Raw genomic sequence first — 21,779 nt, forward strand, 5'->3', positions numbered from 1 at the left:
ACATTTCATACACATAACCTGAAAGTAATTTCATACAATATATTTAATAATTCTGTGCATGAGAAAAGTTTGTGTACATTAAACCATCAGAAAGCAAAAGTGTCAGCTACCCATGAAATAAGTTTTTGTTTTTGGAATATTTCAGATTTTGCAATTCCAGATAAGGGAGACTCAGCCTCTATAGTATTTATTAAAATCACATTATAGTGATTACAAATGTCATTATAATAACAGTACAATAATAATTATAATCACCATCTAAAGACTCCATTGTTGTTTATGTCAAGTTTGGCTAAACATTTCTTTGCAAATGTCTATTTTCTCAATTACATAATTAAATTGTTAAGAATTATATTGTCTATCACAAAAGCCCAGAGTGACCTAAACTCACACTTTCTTTTCAGCTTTCTTCATTGTCCAGCTTTCACAACCATACATAAAAATGGAAAATACAGTGACATGGGCCATCCTAACTTTAGTATTCAATGATAAATCTTTACACTTGAGAATCTTGTCTAATCAGTTTCCGGGTGTAGTACAAGGTGTTGGTTATAACCTTTAAAGCCCTTTGAGTCCAACCTATCTAAGAGATCACCTCCTTCCGTATAATCCACCCCGGGGCACCTAGGTCCTCTGGGTTGAATTTATTGCAACCTATAAAGACCAGGTTAACTGCAACTTCCCAGAGGACTGCTCCCAGATTATGGAACAGCCTGTTGGAGGAGATCCATCATGTTACCAGGTTGGACAGCTTTAAAAAGGCTGTCAAGACATATCTCTTCCGGCAGGCCTTCCCTGAATAGCAAACCCGGCCATCAACCGAATCCAAATTTACCATCCCACTGAGCACTTGTGCCCTACCTGCCTGTCCCTGATTATTTTAACTGTATTGCTTTTAACGGTTAATCTGTGTAATTGTTATTTTAGGGGAGGGAAGGATTGATTGGGATAAGTGGTATGTATGTTCTTGTTTTAATTGTAAGCCACCTTGATTGTCTCTGACAGAGAGGCGGGGTAAAAATAAAGCTATTATTATTATTATTATTATTATTATTATTATTATTATTGCCCACATAACTGTACTTCCAGGTCCTAATTTTTTCCCTCATTTTTCAAGTACAATATTCATTCTAATTGAAGATGAAGACTGAGTCAAGGTATGGAAAATTAGTTTAAATGTTTGCATGTACAAGTCTAGAAATTTTAGTAAAAAAACCTGACCCCCCCCAAAAAAAAACGCTGAGTTGACTTATCCATGGGTCAATGTAAGTACTGTTCTTTAACTCTCCTTAAAAAAACAAAACAATAAAAAAAACCAAACCATCCCCTGGGGAAAGGCAAAAGTGTAATCTGTTCAAGAATCCATGACCTTCCCTGCTCCGCTCTACTCTCTCATCCACCCAGCCTTTATTGTGAGCTCAAATAGTTATGCCTGCTGGAATTTTATAACTTCTTTGGCATTATTTCCATTACTCCATCCTTTAGATCCTTTTTTATATGCCCCTAAGTTTTACTCTTTTGACCTATCCAAAGGTTACAACAAAATCCATAATTTGGACTTGAAAACCTGCTCTCAAATTATAGATGAGATTGACTTATAGTTGAGTATCTATGGTAAATCACCTGTGATAATTATGTTTGTTTTCTTGATATTCAAGTATAATCCTGCCTTTGCACTTCTTCCTTGACTTTCTTCAGTAATCATTCCAAGACTTTGTTATTTTCTTCTAGTAGTATTGTGTCATCTGCATATTTTAAATTGTTAATAGAATCACAGAACTGGAAGAGACCAGAACTGGAAGAGACCACAGGGGCCATCCAGTCCAACCCCTTCCCATGCAAGAAGACACTATCAGACCACAATCAAAGCACCCTTGACAGATGGCCATCCAGCTATTCTCCAATTTTCACACCTTCTTCCTTAGACCCCAAATCTTGCTTTACATATGATACAGTGGTGCCTCGGGTTACGAAATTAATTCGTTCCGCGGCCGCTTTCGTAACCCGAAAAGCCTTCGTAAGCCGAATTGCCATAGGCGCTAATGGGGAAAAGCCGCGTTTCGTGCGAAAAAGCCGAAAAAAGCACCAAAAATTTTCTTCGTATCCCGAAAAAACATTCGTAACCCGGAACAACGATTTCCTATGGGATTTTTTCGTATCCCGAAAATTTCGTAACCTGGGTATTTCGTATCCCGAGGTACCACTGTGTGTTCACCATACACGTTAAACAACACAGTGGTAAAATGCAGCCTTGCTTGATCCTCTTGCTGACTAAAGAGCATTTAATTTCTCTGTAATCTTGTCCTAAGAAAGCCTCTTGTCCTGAGTACAGGTTATCCATCAGTAAAAATCACATGTTGTGGCACACCCATTTCTTTAAGAGTTATCCATATTTTTCATGATCTATGCAGTCAAAGGATTTGCTATATTCAATAAGGCTGATTTTCTTTTGAAATTCTTTGATGACCTCTATTATGATCCCTAGTGCATCTTCCTTTCCTGAACCCAGATTGGGCATTTCGTATTTCTCAATTTTGAGCATCATGTTGCTTATATGGGAAGGTAATGCAATTTTCCAGTGGCTACTGCAATCTCTGATGTCCCGTTTCTTAGAGATTGGAATATATATTGAATGCTTCCAACCTGTGGGCCAGTATTTCATTTTTCATTATTTGTGGACAGATTTTAGTTAGAGCTAGAGTAAATTTTTTCCCTGTAGCTTAAAGCAGCTCTACTGGTATGTCATCTGTTTCTGGTGGCTTATTTCTCACAAGCACTCTGAGAGCAACTTCCACTTCACTTTCTAAAACTGGAGGTTCATTTTCATATGTTTCTTCCTCAAATGACCATATTTTAAATACTGCAATTTAATATAACTTATACAATTTATAATTTATATTATAGGAGCCCTGGTGGTGCAGTGGTTAAATGCTGGTGCTGCAGCCACTTATAGCCACAAAGTTGTGAGTTTGATTCCAGGGGCTCCAAGGTTAACTCAGCCTTCCATCCTTTCATAGGTCAGTAAAATGAGTACCCTGCTTGTTGGAGGGAATTAGCTTATACGTTGTAAACCGCTTAGAGACTGATAGTTCACTGATAAGCAGTATAGAAATATACTTGCTATTGCTATGAAATATCATATTGTAATAATACTTTATCTATTATTAAGGAGCCCTGGTGGCGCAGTGGTTAAATGCCTGTACTGCAGCCACTCACTCACAAACCATAAGGTTGCGAGTTCAATACCAGCAAAAGGGCTCGAGTTCGACTCAGGCTTGCATCCTTCCAGGGAGGTGGCTAAAATGAGTACCCAGATTGTTGGGAGCAATTAGCTTACACTTTGTAAACCGCTTAGGGAGTACTTAAGTGCACGGATAAGTGGTATAGAAATGTACTTGCTATTGCTTGTTATTGCTATTATGTACAACTCCTTCCTTTTTTCACAGGAGTAGAGAATCAAATCAATGCTGCTGAATGGGAATATGACCATTAAATCACATTACATGTTCAAGGGGAAAGAGAGTGTGTCCAGACATAGGATGCAACTTTTAACATAAATGGTTTTTCATGAACTCCTAAAAGATTTTGCCATATCCTAATTATGTTATGTTTTGAAATTAGGTATCATATATTGGCTATGATACAAACTTGGCCTTGAATTCCTCTGTCCACTTATCTAGAAATCCTCCCTTGATTCTTTGAATTCATATGAGGGCTACTGATTTATATTTTCTTAATTAGCTGTCCTTGCTACAACCTGGATCCCAGCGCTTCTGTTCACTAGCATAGCAAGAATAAGATCCTGCCACAGTTTTTAGATAAAACATTTCTCTGTCCCCTTGTTTTCATAGAAGGAATAAACAACAGAATTCTGCTCTAAGAATATAAACTTGAACTAGCGTCCATCCCGAGCACTCCTTTTAGTGGACAGAAAAATAACTGCAGTGATTTCAAATGGTATGGAAAACATATAAACTATATTTATCATGTAGATTTTCAGCACTTGGAGAAGTACAGGTTGCTCACCTGTAACTGTGTTTCTTCGAGTGGTCATCTGCGAATTCACACAAATGGGTTTATTCTGCGCCTGCGCAGCAATCCTCGGAAACTTCTAGAATCTCTAGGCAGAAAGTAATGTATCTTTCTGCAACTTTTTGGCGGTAGCCCCGCCCACCCGTATATAAGGCCCCTGGTGGCCCGCTCTTCCTCAGTTCCGAATGAGCCGCTAATCAGCGCGGCAACAAGCGTTGTCAATGAGCAGACACTGAGGGGATGGATGGGCGGGTTTGTGTGAATTCGCAGATGACCACTCGAAGAAACACTGTTACAGGTGAGCAACCTGTACTTCTTCTTTGTGGTCTCTGCGAATCACACAAATGGGTTTAGAATAGCAAGCTATAGTCAGTGGAGGAGGGAGTGTCAATATCCAATAATCACATATCAATAAAGTATGTAAACCAAACAGCTGTGTTATTTATTAACAGCACACAGGTCTATTGCATGGCAGAAAGTAACACTGCCCTCCCAAAGGCTGCTTCATGCCTGGCCCTCGCATCCAGCCTGTAATGTTTAATGAATGTCAAAGGCTGGGACCAGACAGCTGCCTTGCACACATCCTCAAGGGGTATCCCCGTCAAGAAGGCTGAGGATGCAGCTACTGCCCTAGTTGCATGGGCCCTAACCCGATCTGGTAGAGGCTTTCTAGCCAGTTCGTAGCAGAGGTGTATGGTACTGACCACCCACTTGGAGAACCTCTGCGGTGACAACGGCAGCCCCTTTTTGGCTTCAGAGTAGCACACAAAAAGTCTCTCCGAACGCCTGGAGGCAGATGTCCTGTCCAGATAGAACGCCAGCGCCCTGCGGACATCCAGGGCATGGAGCTGACGCTCAGAGTCTGTGGTCGGATTAGGAGCCAGAGTCGGCAAAACAATGTCCTGGTTGATGTGGAAAGCAGACACTTCCTTTGGCAAGAAAGTAATGTCTGTACGGAGCACCACCTTGTCCTTATGGAAACGGAGGAAAGGCTGGTCCATCCTCAGAGCACACAGTTCACCAGCTCGACGGGCTGAGGTGATAGCTACCAGGAAGGCCGTCTTCCAAGTGAGGAGTCTGAGGTCTGTGGTAGCTAGGGGCTCAAAGGGCTTGGACACCAAATGTGCCAGGACAGTATCTAGACTCCACTGTGGCGTAGGGTCTAGAATCGGTGGATGCAAATTGTTAAATCCCTTTAGGAACCTCCTTATGAGAGGATCACCAAACAGGGAAGGCTTGTCCTGAAATAGGTAGTGAGATGAGATAGCCAACAGGTAGCACTTAATAGAACTCAAAGAAAGTCCTGCGTCCGCCAAGGACATGAGAAAGTCCAGGACCACAGGGATGGAGACACGGGATGGTGGAACGTCCTTTGATTGTAAAAAGGTTAGGAACCTATCCCATTTGTAGGCATAGGACTTCCGTGTGGATGGTCTGTGAGCTGCCCTGATGATATCCTGTACACCGGATGGAAGTGTCCTCAGGATAGAATCCTCCATGCTACCAATGGGAGAGATTGCATCTCGGGATGGTGAACTCGTCCGCCGTGGAGCGAGAGGAGGTCGGGCCAGTGCTCGAGGCGAAGATAGTCCTGTGCTCATTGCAGGAGCAGAGCAAACCAAGGTTGTCTGGGCCACCACGGAGTTATCAGAATTGCATCCGTGTGGTCGGCCAGCATCTTCGAGAAGACTCGAGTGATGAGGGGAAATGGAGGAAAGGCATAAAGGAGTCCTTGAGTCCATTTGATCTGGAAGGCGTCCCCTTCCGATCTTGGGTCTCTGTACCGTGAGCAAAATCTTGTGGTGTGAGCATTGAGCCGGGAAGCGAAGAGGTCGAGGAGGGGGGTTCCCCTCCAGTTGAAGAGCAGGGAGACTACTTCTGGGTGTAGTCTCCACTCGTGGCAAATGGAGGGTGACCTGCTGAGCTGGTCTGCCAGGTCGTTCTGGTCGCCGGGCAGGTGGATGCTCTGTAGCAGAATTTTTTGTGCTATGCACCATTCTCAGATGAGGATGGTGGCTAACAGCAGAGTCCTCGACTTTGTACCTCCTTGTTTGTCTTCTATTGTAAGGTCCAGCGTATGGGCACCCCATCCTCGTAGGGAGGCGTCCGTAGTCAGAGAAATGTCCGGCTGGAGGGGTAGGAATGGCATCCCCACACAGACGTTGTTGGATTGGAGCCACCATCGTAAAGACTTCTGTACAGTCCTAGGGATGGTGAGAAGCTTGGTAGGCGCGTGTCGGACGGAGTCGAACACGGATAGGAACCAAGATTGGATGGGTCTTAGATGCAGCCTGGCCCACGGTGTGACAAAAGTCCCATGGCGATTTGCACTGCACGGGCCCGAAGGCGCCTTCGGCGCAAGTAGGGTTGCAGGGATGCACAGAGGGTCTGGAACCTTGTCTTTGGAAGGTATGCCCCTATTGGAGCTGTAGAGAAGCCAAAGGGAAGGACCTTGTACTGTCCCACAGCAAAAGCGAGGAATCTGCGGTGGTCCTCCAGGATCGCTATATGAAAGTAGGCATCTTTCAAGTCCAACGACACGGAGCAGTGGTCCTCCTGCAGGAGTGGTAAGATAGAAGCAAGGGTTACCATCCTGAACTTCTTGTAGACAATAAAGTCATTGAAGGCTCGAAGATCCATTATTGGTCTAAGGCCAGAATCTTTTTTCGGTACAGTGAAGTACCTGGATAAAAAGCACCGCTTGAACTCAGAGGGATGGACAAGTTCAATGGCGCCCTTGTCTAGAAGAGCGCGCACTTCGTCGAGAAGGGTGTCCGGGGAGACGGTTGAAACGAAGGCTCCAGTTGGTGGGAGCTCAGAGAACTCTAGGGCATAGCCCCTGCGGACGATGTTAAGTGCCCAAGAGTCCGTAGCGATGGCGGCCCAGTTGTTGAAGAAAGGGCTCAGCCTGGAGGTGACGAGGTGCACGGGAACACATCAGAACCTCATCTTGCCCCGGCCATCCTTCTTCCTATACCCTTGTTGGTATCTGGGTTGGGAAGATTGGCGGCCATCTGATGGGGGAGCAGGTGACCTGGAAGATCGGCCCTGAGGGTTATTGTCCTGGTTGTAAGGACGGTCCTGGGGCTGAAACCGGTACTGTCCTCCTGAGTGCCAGGGGCGCTGACCAGGGTACCCCTGACGAGGGGATTTGGACGGTACGGAGGACATACCGTGCTTTCTAGCTGCGGTCTTCATCCGGTACCTGAAGCTGAGCTTCTCGTCCGTCTCTCTATTGAAGAGGCCCGAGTTGTCAAAGGGCATGTCTTCAATAGCCGCCTTAGCCTGAGGAGTGAGGTCTGAGGATCGGAGCCATGCATAGCGGCGGAGAGCTATGGAGCCAGAGAGGATCTTAGACGCACAGTCTGTGGAGTGTCTGGCAGAGATAATCTGCTGTCCAGCCATCAGGTGGATCTCGTTCCTGAGAGCCGCCATCATACGCCTCCTGTCATCAGGCAAGTCAGCAATGGTGGGATCCATCTTCTCCACCAGGTACTGAACATAGGCCCCCATGCAAGCCGCATAGTTGGCAATTTTAAGGTCCAGGGCTGCCGAGGTGTAGAATTTTTTAGCCAGGCCGTCTAACTTTTTACTGTCCTTGTCAACGGGCGAGGACGAGGTTTTAGGTGCAAAGGTAGACTGGGCCCCTTCCACTATAGCTGAATTCAGCTTGGGATGGTTAGAAAGCCAGGACGGCGCCGATGGAGTAACCTGGTACAGGTTCTCAATCCTGCGCGAAGTTGACGGGATGGTGGCTGGGGCGTCCCAAGAACGCTTCGCGATCTTCTCCAGGGACGGGAGGTAGGCCAGGGCTGGTGGAACTGGAGCAGAACCGTGGATCCTCCTTTCCACCGGATCGAGGGCATCGTCCTCGGGATGGGAGACTTCAAGCTTGAGGGCGTCAGCCATCCGAATGATCCTGTCTGCAAAAGCTCGAACATCGTCCGTAGGTGAAGGGACGGAAGGGCCTTGAGGCACAAACGGGGCATCCTCGTCCGAAGCGGGGAAAACGGGATGAGGAGAGCCCGAGCCGGACCCCGAGGGGGATGAGCTTCGAAGCCCGACCAGAGGGTCGGATGTGCCGAGGTCGTCCTGGTCGTCCTGGCGGGAGGTGTCAACATCCGAGATACCGGTTCGAGCCTGCGTACGGTGGTCCCGACGCAGGCGGGACGGGTCAACCGGGATGAGGTACTGTCCCGTGAGCTGATTGTGGACAAGATCCGGGAATGCCAGGAATAGGTCCCGATCATGGTCTGCAGGTGCAGCCAGAGCCTTGTCGGCTTCGGTGCCTAGGGTAGCCCGGTCCCGAGAGGTAGAGCACGGCCGTCTCTTTGGTGGAGGCGAGGGAGATCTTGACCTCGGCCTCTGAGGGGAGAACGGAGCGTAGGAGTCCTGAAGCTCTCCCTCTGATTCAGAGTCCACATGCACAATCTGTAGGCTGTCTGCCGGTACAGAGAGGTGGCTGGTGAGAAGGACTCTAGGCTCGAGCGGCACCATCCGGGAAGACGCTGGTACAGACGGAGTTGGGGTCTTCACCGGCTCGAGAACAGGCGATGTCAACGGTACTGGCCTCGACTCAGGTGGAGGCACTGAGACCATGCTCGAGGGCCCCTTACGGCGGCCCTTAGCCGGCGGTGAGGACGAGCGAGCCCGCTTCTTGTCCCGGTGGGAGCGTTTTTCCCCTTTTTTTGCTAGGGGCCTTGGTGGCATCCGCTTCCCCAGAAGCTCCAGAGCCGCCAGGCTGGCTGAGAACCCTCTCATAGAGGGCAGCCTTGAGAGTCCGATCCTGGTTCTTGAGGGCTTGGGCGGACATGGCCTTGCAGTGGGCACAACTGCCCTGGATGTGTGCCTCGCCCAAACAGAGGACACACTTGTCGTGGCCATCGGCCCTGGGGATTTTAACCCCACACTTGGAACATTGCTTGAAAGAGGCCATGGTAAGAGAAGTCCGTTACCAGTCCGAAGTCAAGCCGAAAATCAAAGTCGTCCATTTTCCAAGGGAAGTCCGAAAGTATGGTCAGTTAAAAATTTTAGGTCAAAGCCAGAGATTCCAAGAGAGCAAGCCAAAGCTAGCGAAGTTCCTCGAGCTGCTTAGCGCGGCAGAATGAAGGAACTGAGGAAGAGCGGGCCACCAGGGGCCTTATATACGGGTGGGCAGGGCTACCGCCAAAAAGTTGCAGAAAGATACATTACTTTCTGCCCAGAGATTCTAGAAGTTTCCGAGGATTGCTGCGCAGGCGCAGAATAAACCCATTTGTGTGATTCGCAGAGACCACGAAGAAGAAATCAGTATATCCCATGAACAATTTAATAAAAGTAGTATTTTTTTTAAAAACACAATTATTTGCAGAAAATTCTTTTTTTTATCCTACACTGTAGCTTGGAGCACTCTTGCATCCAGTTCCTCATAGAGTAACATTGGCCTGTTACAGACCGCCCAAAAGGGGCGGTCTTGGGCCGCTGCCGGTTGCAGCGCGGGGAAGCCGCTGCAGCCAAACCGCGCGACTCCCCCGCACTGTAAAAAAAGGAGTGCGAAAATCGCGCTCCTTCCTGCAACCCGGAAGAGACGTCGCAAGTGCCAAAGCACGCACTCGCGACGTCTCTTCCGGGTTTGGACGTCCGGACGCACAGTGTCCATTACGTCAAGATGGCCACGCCCATCTGTATAGGGCGCTGCCATCTTGACGTACGGAATACGCGCGAGGGGCAAGGCGCATCCGGAAGCGCCGCCCCTTGTGCGTATTCACGATGCGACAACAGCACCGCTTAGGCCCGTCTATAACGCGCCACTGAAATCCTTTTTGGAGATTCTACAAAGTTCTCAGAAACATGCTTTCACAATATAAAATGAAATGGCATGTGTTTAAATAAAAGTTGAATCTCTTTCTTTTCTTTCTCCTAAGAAGATACTTTGATGTCATCTGTTGCTATGGTAGCTATTTTATTGAAGAAATTTCTCTTTTTTTTCCTAAGCAAAAGGAATAAAACAGTTCATCTAATCAAACAGTGAAACAAATGGCAGAATAACTTTAAAAGATTTAGAACACAGATTGCCAAATGACGTTAATGAGTATACCAATTTATAATAAACTGGCACCAAATTTTTTCCCTTTTACTAAATTCTTCCTTTTAAAAAATGCCAACACAAAAAATGAACAAAATTCTATAAGATCAGGAATAATATACAGTTAGTAAAATGCCAGTAGCATCCGCTAAGTAAAACTGGGAGGTGAATGCAGCTCTTTAAATAACTGCCAAAATACTGGCCACACAGCGTTTATTACATCATCCTGTAGAATGACCCACATTAAATATTCTTATTCTTTAGAAAATGAGGGGGATATCAACAACAATGCCAGAAGGCCTATTATATAACATGACACAGAATTAGTAGTGGTTGTGGCAGCAAAGCAGAGATTCTGAAAAACTACTCTGGCTGACAACAAGATCATAGGGTGGATTGCTCTGACAGGTAAGCAGAGTTTTCTCAACTTTCTTTTTCCTAAGAACAGTTCTTTGACAATGCTCAACAATCCAGTTTTGAAAGGTATGGAATTACAAAACTGTTTTGTAATGCACACAAAAAATTCTGTCTAAAATGTATTTATAACTGCACAAATCCCATATTTCCTGTATTTGTTAACTTATTCTGAGGAAAAACTAAATAAGAAAAGCATGCCCAAATGGAGAGACAAGGAGTACAAATCATAACCACTGCTTGCAGAAATCATTATATCCAGGAGTCCTATTAGTCATGGTTGGTCTGGATCACTAACATAAATGTTTCCTGTTTTTTTTAAATAGTTTTATAAAATAATTAAAGTATGACTAGGAAATGGCCGAATGGATTGTACATGAAGACCTCCTGAAAACAGAAGAAGATCAATATAAAATGAAAATGTTTGAAAAACAGATGGATTTGAAGTTAAAATGTTTTTTACTGACACCTATTGGAACTATTAGAAAGATTTAGAATGGATTTAAATTTACTTGATTTTGAAGTAACTAAGGCCCCATACAGACAGGCCAAAATAAAGCTGCTTCAGGTCACTTTGGAGGTATGCTGTTTAAATGATCCACACATCCTAAGAGTCCGGAAGCCGTGCCAAAGCCACAATCCAGCACACCTCCAAAGTGACCCGAAGCAGCTTTATTTTGGCCTGTCTGTATGGGGCCATAATCAGATTTTGAATTACAACTGTGTGTAAATGATGATAATTTAATAACTAAAATGTTTACATTATTGTTGAGGATAGAAAAGGAAGATGAATTGGTTAACAACTGTATGGTGAAATGGAAACAGAATATAGGCCAGAATATACAACTGGAGAGTTGAAAGAAACATGGAAAAAGGTTATAATTTTAAAGAAATTTTATAATATGTAAAAATGGTACTTAAACCCAGATAGGATCTCTAAAATGTGTAAAGGACAAATTTAGGTTGGAAATTCAACGTGAATGGTGGGAATTTTTACCATATGTGGTGGACATGTGAAAAAGCAAGAAAATTGGTTCATGCCAAGATGGAAGTGATACTGAAAAACAAATTGCAATTAAAACCAGAGATATTTTTGTTGGGATTGTTGGATGACAAGCTGGGTAAGAAGTATGGAAGGATCCTACAATATATTATAACAGCAGCAAGAGTAATTTATGGTATAGAGGTGTACAGAAAAATACTCTCTGTTGAAGACTGTATGTTATAATTGTAGGATTCAGCAGAGATGGACAAATTGACCAACTTTTAAAGAGATAATATAGTGGATACCTTTAAAGAAGAATGGTAATTATTTATGGAGTACATGCCCAACAATTGGGGAAGACTGGTGGAATTATGTTGTGAAGCTTAAAAGGAAGCATTAATATAGAAGTCAAATGATAACTGCTTATTTAATAGTTAAATTATGTGATTACTTTTGGTTGATTTAGATGACAATGATTTGGCCTTTTTAGTGATTGGTAGAAATATTGCTATTGTTTTACTGACTGTATTTTTTAGATAATATTGTATTTTGTATTGTATTGTGGTTTTTATTCTTTGCTGTAATCCCACCTCGATCTACAGGAAGAGGCGGGAAATACAAATAAAATTTATTATTATTATTAACTATAACCCTCTACTAGAGAGTTGTAAGTCAAATACAACTCTATTGTTTTAGTATACTTGTCTTGAATTTTGTTAAGTACTGTATATAAGTCGACCTTATGTATATATCAAGGTCAGGTTTTGGGGCCATATTTTTGGATTTTGCCATGACCTGTGGATAGGTCAAGGGTTAAATCTGGAGGATCCTTCAGTGTGTATGTGTGCATATGATAAGAGAGACTCTCATAAAGGCTTTTTGCTTCATCATTTCAGCTTTCGTTTCAGCCTGATGCACAGGCGGGATTCTTAAACAAACAGCAATATCAAACAATCACCCAGGACTCTTTCTGCTTGGCTCTAGAGAGAAATAAACATCTCTTTGCACCACATGGGGAAATCTGAAAGAGCTACTACCATAACCATAGTGACCCATAAATAAGTCGACCTGGGATTTTGGGATCAATTTTAGGGCATAAATGTTTAGATTTATAGACTAGTTTATACAATGTATAGTTATATCAGAATAACATTAGTTTTGATTAGATTGTGATGTGTGGTTTTTTTTTTTTAGTATATGTACTATTTTCTCCTTGTACAGATTGAGTCTCTCTTATCTGAAATGCTTGGAACTGGAAGTGTTTCAGATTTTGGATTTTTTTTTATTTTTGAATATTTGTCAGCCTCCCCTGTCTGTTTTGTGAACAGACAGAGCACTGCCTCCACCACTTCAAAGGCATAAGTGGGTGGCTGGAGGGCTCCCAGAGATCTCCTGTACACTAATCAGGTATCTTATAGAAAATAAAATGGTTCAATATTTGCGAGCTGGAAAGAGAGATTCATGAGATTTCAAAAACCTGGTCAGGAAAAAAATGCATGGAGTATATTTTCAAATGACTGGGGCAGCAGTTGGAGAAGGCAAGCAGCAAGAGAAGCAGGCAGGTGATAGGAGCTAGGAAGAATGGACTTTGAAGAAGCAGCAGTACTGATGGGCAGCCTGAAATCCAAGTTGTTGTCTCCAACCGTTTCTCTTTGCAGCTTGCAAAAATCACACCATTTTATGGAATCTGATTAGTGTGCTGGAGATCTCCAGGGAGCCTTCCAGCCACCTGCATCCACCTCCTGGTTGTTCAATCACACCTCTCTCTCCAATCTTGCAAATGTACATACTACATTACTAGTGTTTTGGCTCCAAAAGTTTTGGATTTTGGAGTATTCTTGATTTCAGAATTTTAGATAAGAGAGACTCAACCTGTATGTAGTTTTACATTTTTAAAATCAGTGTGCTGATCAAAATATTTTTGTAAAGAAAATATACAACCCAACAATTTGGCACCTTGCTTCTATATTTAAATATATGGGTCTTACAGCAAATCAAGTTTGAACTCTTCCTGGAAGCAAAGAGGACTAAACTGAGACTGTCGTACTTTGACTATATCATGGGAAGGCATGACTCACTAGAAAAGACAATAATACTAGGTAAGGGGGAAGGCAGCAGGAAAAGAGGAATATCATACTCCAGATGGATAGACTCAATCAAGGAAGCCATGACTCTGAGTCTGAAAGACCTAAGGAGGGCTGATATTGATAGGGTAAAATGGAGCTATTTCATTCATCAGGTTGCCATAAGTCGAAGCTGACTTGATGACAGTTAACAACAAAAGTTAAAGTTTAAAGTATTGTGACAGAATTATACATATCTAGGAAACAATGTAAATGTTCTACCATAAAGGTCAGCAGATTTCAGGTTAGAAGAAAGACACAACTGAAGCATACCTTTTGTGGCCACTCTGACGCAGTCAATTTTCGTTTCCTATGCCAGACAAAGAAAGAAAAGGTCATTTGTTGATTTGCATCCACAGTAAAAGAAGAAAATAAAAGACGTACTGCTTCTGCTGAAGCAGCTTCTAAGATCTAAGGAAAGCATAAACTTTCCATGTTTTTTCTCAAGCTTAATGGGATTTTGCAGTAGTTCATCTCATTTCCTTGCTATAGACAACAGAAGGAAAATGCACATGGACATGTAACATCAATACTTCACTTAACATTAACCTAGAAGATGAATGAGATGTTACTAGGCATGATACCTGCACTTTTCCCTCTCCCCCTGACAACACCCTGACCTTGGAATATTTTCTTTTCTTTACTGTCAGCTACATAGTTCTAAGCAACATGCAAGACAATGTAAGAAAGCAAACAAAAATCAATGGTGTTTCACATTTCTGCACTGTCAGTGCACTGTAGAAGAGAGGCTATTATGGTATTTGGCAGAAAACATTTCCTTGCTGTCAAGAGAGACAGCCAAAGCTTATCAGGAGTTGAAGGGCTTTGGGTAGGTCTGCCCAGAAAATGGAAAACAATGGTAGAATCAGCTGGATAAAATGTGATCTGTAAAGGAAGAACATTTTATATATTTTTCACTTTGACTCTGTCAACTTATTTCTCTTACACTGCTTGAAAGAGAGAAAACAAAAGATATATGTCTAACTCAGGGCAAGCAAGAGGGAATATGAGCATTCAGCCTGATGTAAACTAATGTAATTCAACTGAGTAAGCCAAGAGGACAGATAATGGAAAGGGAAAAATTGTTTAACAGCAGTAGTAAGACAGAGTGCCAGTATTTTTGTAAGTAATGTGTGCTTAGGCTTGTCTTCATTGACAGGAATATGAAATTAATGCCTCTTTTCTTCACTTCTTGCCCACCCCAATAAGAAGAGGCCACTGTGAATATTCAAAGGAAAAAAAAGTGTAACCTCTTTTTCCAATGTATTTTTGGCATTGTATTGCCAGCACACCTGGATACGGGTCTGAAGACTTACCCCATTGGCTCTGCTGACAGCTTGAAAATAAATGCTATAGCTTTTATGAGGGAGAAGAGGAGTGTTCCAGAAGCCACTGTAGGTTTTGTTGTCACCAATAGTAAAGGGCAGAGCAGCTTGAATACTGTTGGCTGGAAACTCTGCTGCAAAATAATACTGAGAGTTCAAAAGGGAAGCGTTCTGGAAGTGAATCGGCACTGGATAGCATTTCAAGATTTCGGTTGTTTTCTTGGTTCTGCGGGGACGTTCCTCCTCAACAACTATTTGGTAGACACTAAGAAATCGGACAGGGTGGTGGAAGAACAAGGAATGAGAAAAAAGGGATGGGTTAATTTAAAGCATGTGAAACGTATCCATTTAGAAACCCCATTAGCTAGTTTTTATGTTAAAGTATATCATGCTTAAAAGCAAGGAGATGAGTGAAATATTTAAAATTACAGACCTAAGGGTTAAAATACATATTCTTACTTTCTTTTAAATATACATAAGGAAAATAATATTCATCATAAAGTTTTAAGAACATTACATAGTCTTTGGATACACTCAAGTACAATGTGCATATTTCATTAATGATAAATACTTTTAAACATGAAAAGTAGGTAGAAGATACTCACTTTATGGGATTTGCGCAGTATGATATCTGACTGAATGGGAAAACAATAAATGAGCAGCAGAAGAACACTGACTGCAGTACTTGTGAGGATAATCCTAATGGTCAAATTTTCTGACCAGGTTAGGACAGAATAGATGATCCTATCTAAGGAAGAAGATGGGCTCTGCCAGGGAAGGGGCCTTCTTCCTGGTGACTCCCAGAATGTTTCAGAAATTCTCATGGTCAAATATGCTGGCTATGTTATCATAGGGCACATGATCTTCTCTACTAATGAAAATGAGCTCCATTAGGGAAGGTGAAGTCTCCCTAGTCTCTCTCACCCTGTTTCCAAAATCTAAATAGGCATAAATCTACCAGGTCGCAGTTTTTCTATGAGTGATAGGCCCCAAAAAGGATCATTCTGGAGACAAGGGAGGAGGAAACATGGCCCATGGGATTTAAGCTCCCTCATTCTCTATGAGAACCAGTTTGGTCTCATGTTGAACAAGAACCCAGGAATTGAAATCCTCATGACCATGGAAACCCATTGGGTGGCCTTTGGCAAGTCCCACTCTCTCAGCTCTAGAAGATGGCAGAAAGAATATGCAGAAACCATCTTTAGGGAACCCTAGTGAGGCAGCCTACTAATTTCCTTGGAGATGGTCTGATTGATCAGTATCAAATATGGAATATATGTTTGAATGGACTGACTTAAAATACAGCCTAGATTGTGAATGTGAAATACACATAGGGGATGAATAGCAGGGTACCCTATAAATAAGCTCAAGTGAAGCTGAGAAATTCTGCCAGTTAAATTTGGTTCCAGGTTTTAGTTCCCCCATGGACACAAAAATCCACAGACACACAAGTCCTATTAAATACAATGGCATAGTAAAATGGTGCCCCTTATATAAAATGAGAAAATCAAGGTTTGCTTTTTGGAATTTACTGGTACAATTGCTCCTCCTAACTCGTGGATCTGGGATTTACACCCTCAAATATCCATGGAGGGGCGACCTCTGATATTTCCAATGGTGTGTGCAGGGGTGCACCCCATTCAAGCCGATGAGGCTTGAATATGTGTGAGCCTCCATTTTTGCGCACCAGGGGAGGGGGTCTTGAACAGATCCCCTGTGAAAATGGAGGGCCAACTGTATATACTTTTAAAAAATATTTTCAAGCTGTGGATGGCTGAATCCCTAAATAAAGAATCCATGTATACAGAGGGCCAATTGTAAAATCCCCTATTATAATCAGGTAATTATTATCAAATCTATGAACCTGAAGTTGATTTTTATGAGTATGATGTTGACTATCCCACTAAGTAAACTGCATGTAGTTCCTTTTTCCAGTGACTACATCTAGCTTCTCCTGATTCATGCTTCTCACGTTCCTATGTGTCGTGCTGCTTTGAATTTTTCTTTCACAAAGGGTGTCAACAGCTGAATGTCCTTTTGGCTTGATTCCACTTGTATCATTAGGCACAGTGTTATTCATAATTGTCCTTTACTGTACCCCAGTAGCTCACTGAGTGTCTTCTGACTTGGGAGTCTCATCTTCTGGAAATATCTCATCTCTTTGTCTCATCATAGGGTTTTCACAGTGAAAGACATTTAAAGGGGGTTTACCATGCCTTGCTATGTGTAGTACTAAAAAATTGTTAGCTAAGTTGCTATAGCTATTATCTCTAAGAGATCCTCCACCAGTGTTATCCACTCTATTCCTATTGCTCAGTAGCTGTTTGACACATTTAGTCTGGCCCCTTAACAAAAACCTGTCTGACATGGGAGATCCTACTAGCAGTACTGCTACCATCAACATAACCTATTGCCTCACAGGTGCAAGCAATCCCACCACCGCAGAAAGGTACTGTCATGGTGCTTATCCATAGTTCGGTGGTCCCTCCTGATCCATGGACTTGCCATCTGTGGATTTGAGCATCCGCGGATGCCAAGCCCATTGTCCTCAATGGCAGCCTGCATGCAGCTGTGCCACCTTCTTCCTTCCTTCCTTCCTTCCTTCCTTCCTTCCTTCCTTCCTTCCTCTGCCCTGGATTGACTTTGGGGGTGGAGTCTGCCGTCCAGTCAGCCAGTGTCGGGGCTGGAGCCAGGGCATGAGTCTTGCAACCCCTATCCCCAGGATGAAGCCTCTGGGCTTCAAGACTCAAGCCTCAGCCCTGGAGCTTCCTCTGGCCAACAGGGCTCTGAATCAAGTCCCAGAGTTCTGTTGGCAGGAGGGAGCAAGGGCCAGGACTTGAGTCTCGGAGCCCAGAGGCTCCGTCCTGGATACTAGGCCTGGGCTCTGAGACTCAAGCCCTGGCCCTGGCTCCAGCTGACTGGATGGTAGACTTCGCCCCCAAAGCAAAGCCGGGGCAGACAGGAAGGAAGGAAGGAGGGAGGGAGGGGAGCAAGATGAGGGACTTTTGTCTCATTCTCCCTAATGGTGATGTGGCCTCATGGCTGTGCTGTCATTAAGGACAATGGGACTTGAGCATACATTAATTTTGTTTTCTACCGGGGGGGGGGGGGGGGGGGGGGGGCGGGAACGGATTCCCCAAGGATACCAAGGGCCTACTATACCAATTCAAAACTGCACATTGCAGATTGAGAGAACTGTGAGCATCAAAGAACACATTTGGGTTTGCAACTGACTCTTGCCTATGAGCAGTGTGGTTGATATAAGGGGAATCAAATCATTCTGTACCCTCTGTACTCTTTTAGGGACAGTCTTGACTGATTACTGTCCTACAGTTAATGGATCCTGTGAAATTGTCATATTGTTTGGGTGAGAAGACACATCTTACAGTCATTGTCAGTGGACTATCCTCTTCCCTGGCTAAAAGAGATAGACATCACTCTTGCTACAGGCTGCTGTCCATGAATGCTAACAACAAATTGGTGTGTGTGTGTGTGTGTGTGTGTGTGTGTGTGTGTGTGTGTGTAAGCAAGCAGGTACAGCCCTCCAAAGTCTTCTGGATGGCTAATGCAGCCATCCAGTTGCCCATTCCTGCTATGGATTCTCATATAGAAAGTTTGCATCTCTAACCTGAATGAAGCCTTGTTTACATCCATTTATAAAGGTTGTCTGAAATGTTACAATATAATTGGCATTCAAGTCTAGTTATATCCTGATCAGTCTGGTTAACCTGCATGCAGCACTCCTTGTACAGTGCAGTCTAAACACCTGGATTCATCCTCTGACTCATTAAAGGAAGAACCAAGTTGACCAGAGCTATTTCAAACCCAAAATATCTTTTCATCTTTACTCTGAAAGACAAATTAGATTTGTGAGCAACCAGACCTCAAATCTATTTGCTCTTAAATAATTTAAGCACTGAAAGGTCACAAAGCTCTTTTCTGTTCCCCTTTATCAAAGTCCAAGTGGTAATGAAAAATGGCTAAATCCTGTCTGCTGCCCCATTTCCACACAGGACTGTCTCCCTGATGTAAATTAATACACTATAAGCACCTGGGTCAACAGTAACCTGACAGCATTTTATGAATTATGTGTTTTAAATTTGTATAAATGAGATCATCTTGCTAATGAATTTTATAAGATCATTTGAATTACAGCCATAATATAAAAAACCCCTTTAAATCTTACTATTGGAAATGCTTCTTGGTAATATATAATGCAACACCACAGCCAGAAAAAAAATCTTTAGGCTCAAATTTGATAAAACCAGCAATCACTGAACTAGATCTTACATCCCTCCAGTGTGTTGATCATATTTTCCAATTGTCTTAAGAAGCACTATGCCTTTTTAAAAAAATCCATATATTTGAATTTAAACAAAAATATGAAATAAAATCCAGGCTCAACCAGAATGTGTCAAAATTTTTATTACATACTATAATCTGAACAAAATTATTTATTCTCCATTTTTTTACTATTACCACATGCAGTTCATGCATACAGAAATACTTCATGAATAAGGAAATGTTCTTTGAACATCTGGTATCATTATATCTAATTTTGTTTGTTTTCTTCATCAACCATACAAATGGCCAAGAGAAACAGCATGGTGTAGTGGTTTGAGTGTTGGACTAGGATTAAGAAGAAGAACCTTGGTGGCTCCCTCCCTCCATCTGCCTTGGTCCAAGCCTCAGAGGGAGAGAAGAACTTCTGGACATGATCCCCTTCCCCACCACCATTCCCTTTTCCTTTTGTGTCGTGTCTTTTCAGATTGTAAGCCTGAGGGCAGGAAATTGTCTAATTAAAAATAATAATAATTGTAAGCCTCTCTGAGAATCTTTAGGGCTGAAGGGTGGGGTATAAATACCAAAAATAATAAATAAATAAATAAGACACTGAGAGATCTGGGTTTGAATCCTCATTGAGTCACAGAAACCCACTAAAGCCTCGAACAGATGGCCCAAAAGGACTGTCATTGGGTTGGATTGGGGGCATGATGTTCAGATGACGCACTTCCTAAACACAACCAGAAGCCCCCCCCTCCCCAGGCATGGCTCTTAGCCAATGAACCAGCCCAAAAAAGAGTAGTAAAATAGAGTGCGCCTGCATCATATGCAGGCACGACTTATGCAGCTTTCAGCATACGCTGAAAGCCGTGCCAGAAGAAGGTTTGGTGCGCCTCGGAAGGGGTAATGACATGCGGGCCTGTGGCCCACACACCGCAACACACCGCAGGCATAAGCCCCATTATCTTTAATTGAGCTTGAGCATACGTGGAATTCCCCTTACGCAGGGAGTCCAGAACAGACCCCCCGCGCAAGGGAAGGGCCCACTGTATAGCTCCTTTTTGGTGCCTGGTTCAGGACTGTAGTGGCAGCCCAGATCAAGGCTGGCATGTGCAGGTGCCACAGTCGTGGGCCAAATGGCAGTGGTGCAGTTCTGGCACAGACCTTTTGTGCCATCTGCTTTGCCCCTAGGTGGGCCTGGGCAAGTTACACTCTCTCAGCCTCAGTGGAAGGCAATGGCAAATTCCCTCTGAACAAATCTTGCCAAGAAACACCCATGACAAAAACAGCTTGAAGACAGCAACAAACAAATGGCCACACCAATTCCTTCTATTTAATGAATCTAATGAAAGAGGAACTTATTTACAAAACCTCCTGCCACAACAGACTAGTTAATTTTTAAAGTGCTATAGGATATTTAGGTACAATCTAGTGGTGTCTTGTTCTGCCTAAATCCCACCCAAATTAATAGGAGCACTGTAATCTCACATAGCAATCTCACATTGCTAGCATTAACTTCAGGGAGGCATGAAAAATACCATTTAATGGGTTTCCAAAATATATTCCAAGGTAAAGATTCTTTATGCTTTTAGCATAGTATAAATATAAACCAATGCTGGATCCCAGAGTCACACAATTTATTGTGTAACAGGGGCCTTGGTCTTGAGCTGAAGTATTGATTAGTTTCCTATCCACCATGTCAAAACTGAGAAGGAACACTGTGTGCATACGCGTGTAAAATAAGTGAATACGGTAGGGACTACTAACATATATCCTGAACAGGCATGGCTTTTACACCAATGTAGTAATCCATGTGCTACTGCTATTGAACTTCATTGTTTTCATTCTCTCCTCCCACTCTTTCTCCTAGCATTTAGATTTAAACCAGATGGCAGGAACTGTCAAATTAACTATCTGCAAGCCATTCTAGCAGCCATCTGTAAGGCATTCTGGTTAAAGTATGATATATAAATGCATAAACAAATAAATAAATGGTATATCTTTAATTATGGATTCCTTTGGTCACCATTTGTTCCAGTATGGTAAATACATAATCCAGGTCTTTTTAAAAATCTCAAATTGATTGAATTTTTAATTCTTAAGCATATCTGTGAAAGGTAAGTTTCTCCATTATTTTGCACTACCAGATCTTAGAAAGCAATTATGTTGTTCTCCAAGCTTTAACTAGCCAAACTCTTGCTCCTCTTACTTTATAGTTATTCCTCACTTTCCCCTTAAAAAATTTAAGAATTGGTTGTTTACGGAAGTAGGCTTAGTTGAAGGTACAAAGATATACAAATGAGCACTAAATTTAGAATTGTACAGGCCATTATATTCCCCATCACCATGTACAGATGTGAGAGCTAGACAGTGAAAAAAGCCAACAGAAAGACATAAACTCATTTGAGAAGGATAGCATGGAGGGCCAAATAAACAAATGGTTCCTAAAACAGATCAAGCCTGAATTGTCCCTAGAAGCCAAGATGACAAAACTGAGGCTATTGTACTGTGGCCACATAATGGAAAGGCATGACTCTTTAGAAAGGACAATA

The 21,779-nt window shown here is 42.9% G+C and overlaps 1 protein-coding gene across 1 annotated transcript in view; it reads right to left on the reverse strand.

The window, feature by feature from the left end:
- PTPRM (protein tyrosine phosphatase receptor type M) overlaps positions 1-21,779 on the reverse strand; it is a 292,405-nt gene that overhangs the window by 228,190 nt on the left and 42,436 nt on the right. Inside the window, exons 6-7 of the mRNA XM_042464433.1 lie at positions 14,935-15,208; positions 13,892-13,928 (exon numbers count right to left, since the gene is read on the reverse strand). Coding sequence (XP_042320367.1) covers positions 13,892-13,928; positions 14,935-15,208 — 311 coding nt within the window. The remainder of the gene's footprint in view (positions 1-13,891; positions 13,929-14,934; positions 15,209-21,779) is intronic.

This window comes from Sceloporus undulatus, chromosome 4, assembly GCF_019175285.1.
Source record: "Sceloporus undulatus isolate JIND9_A2432 ecotype Alabama chromosome 4, SceUnd_v1.1, whole genome shotgun sequence".
NCBI lineage: Eukaryota > Metazoa > Chordata > Lepidosauria > Squamata > Phrynosomatidae > Sceloporus > Sceloporus undulatus.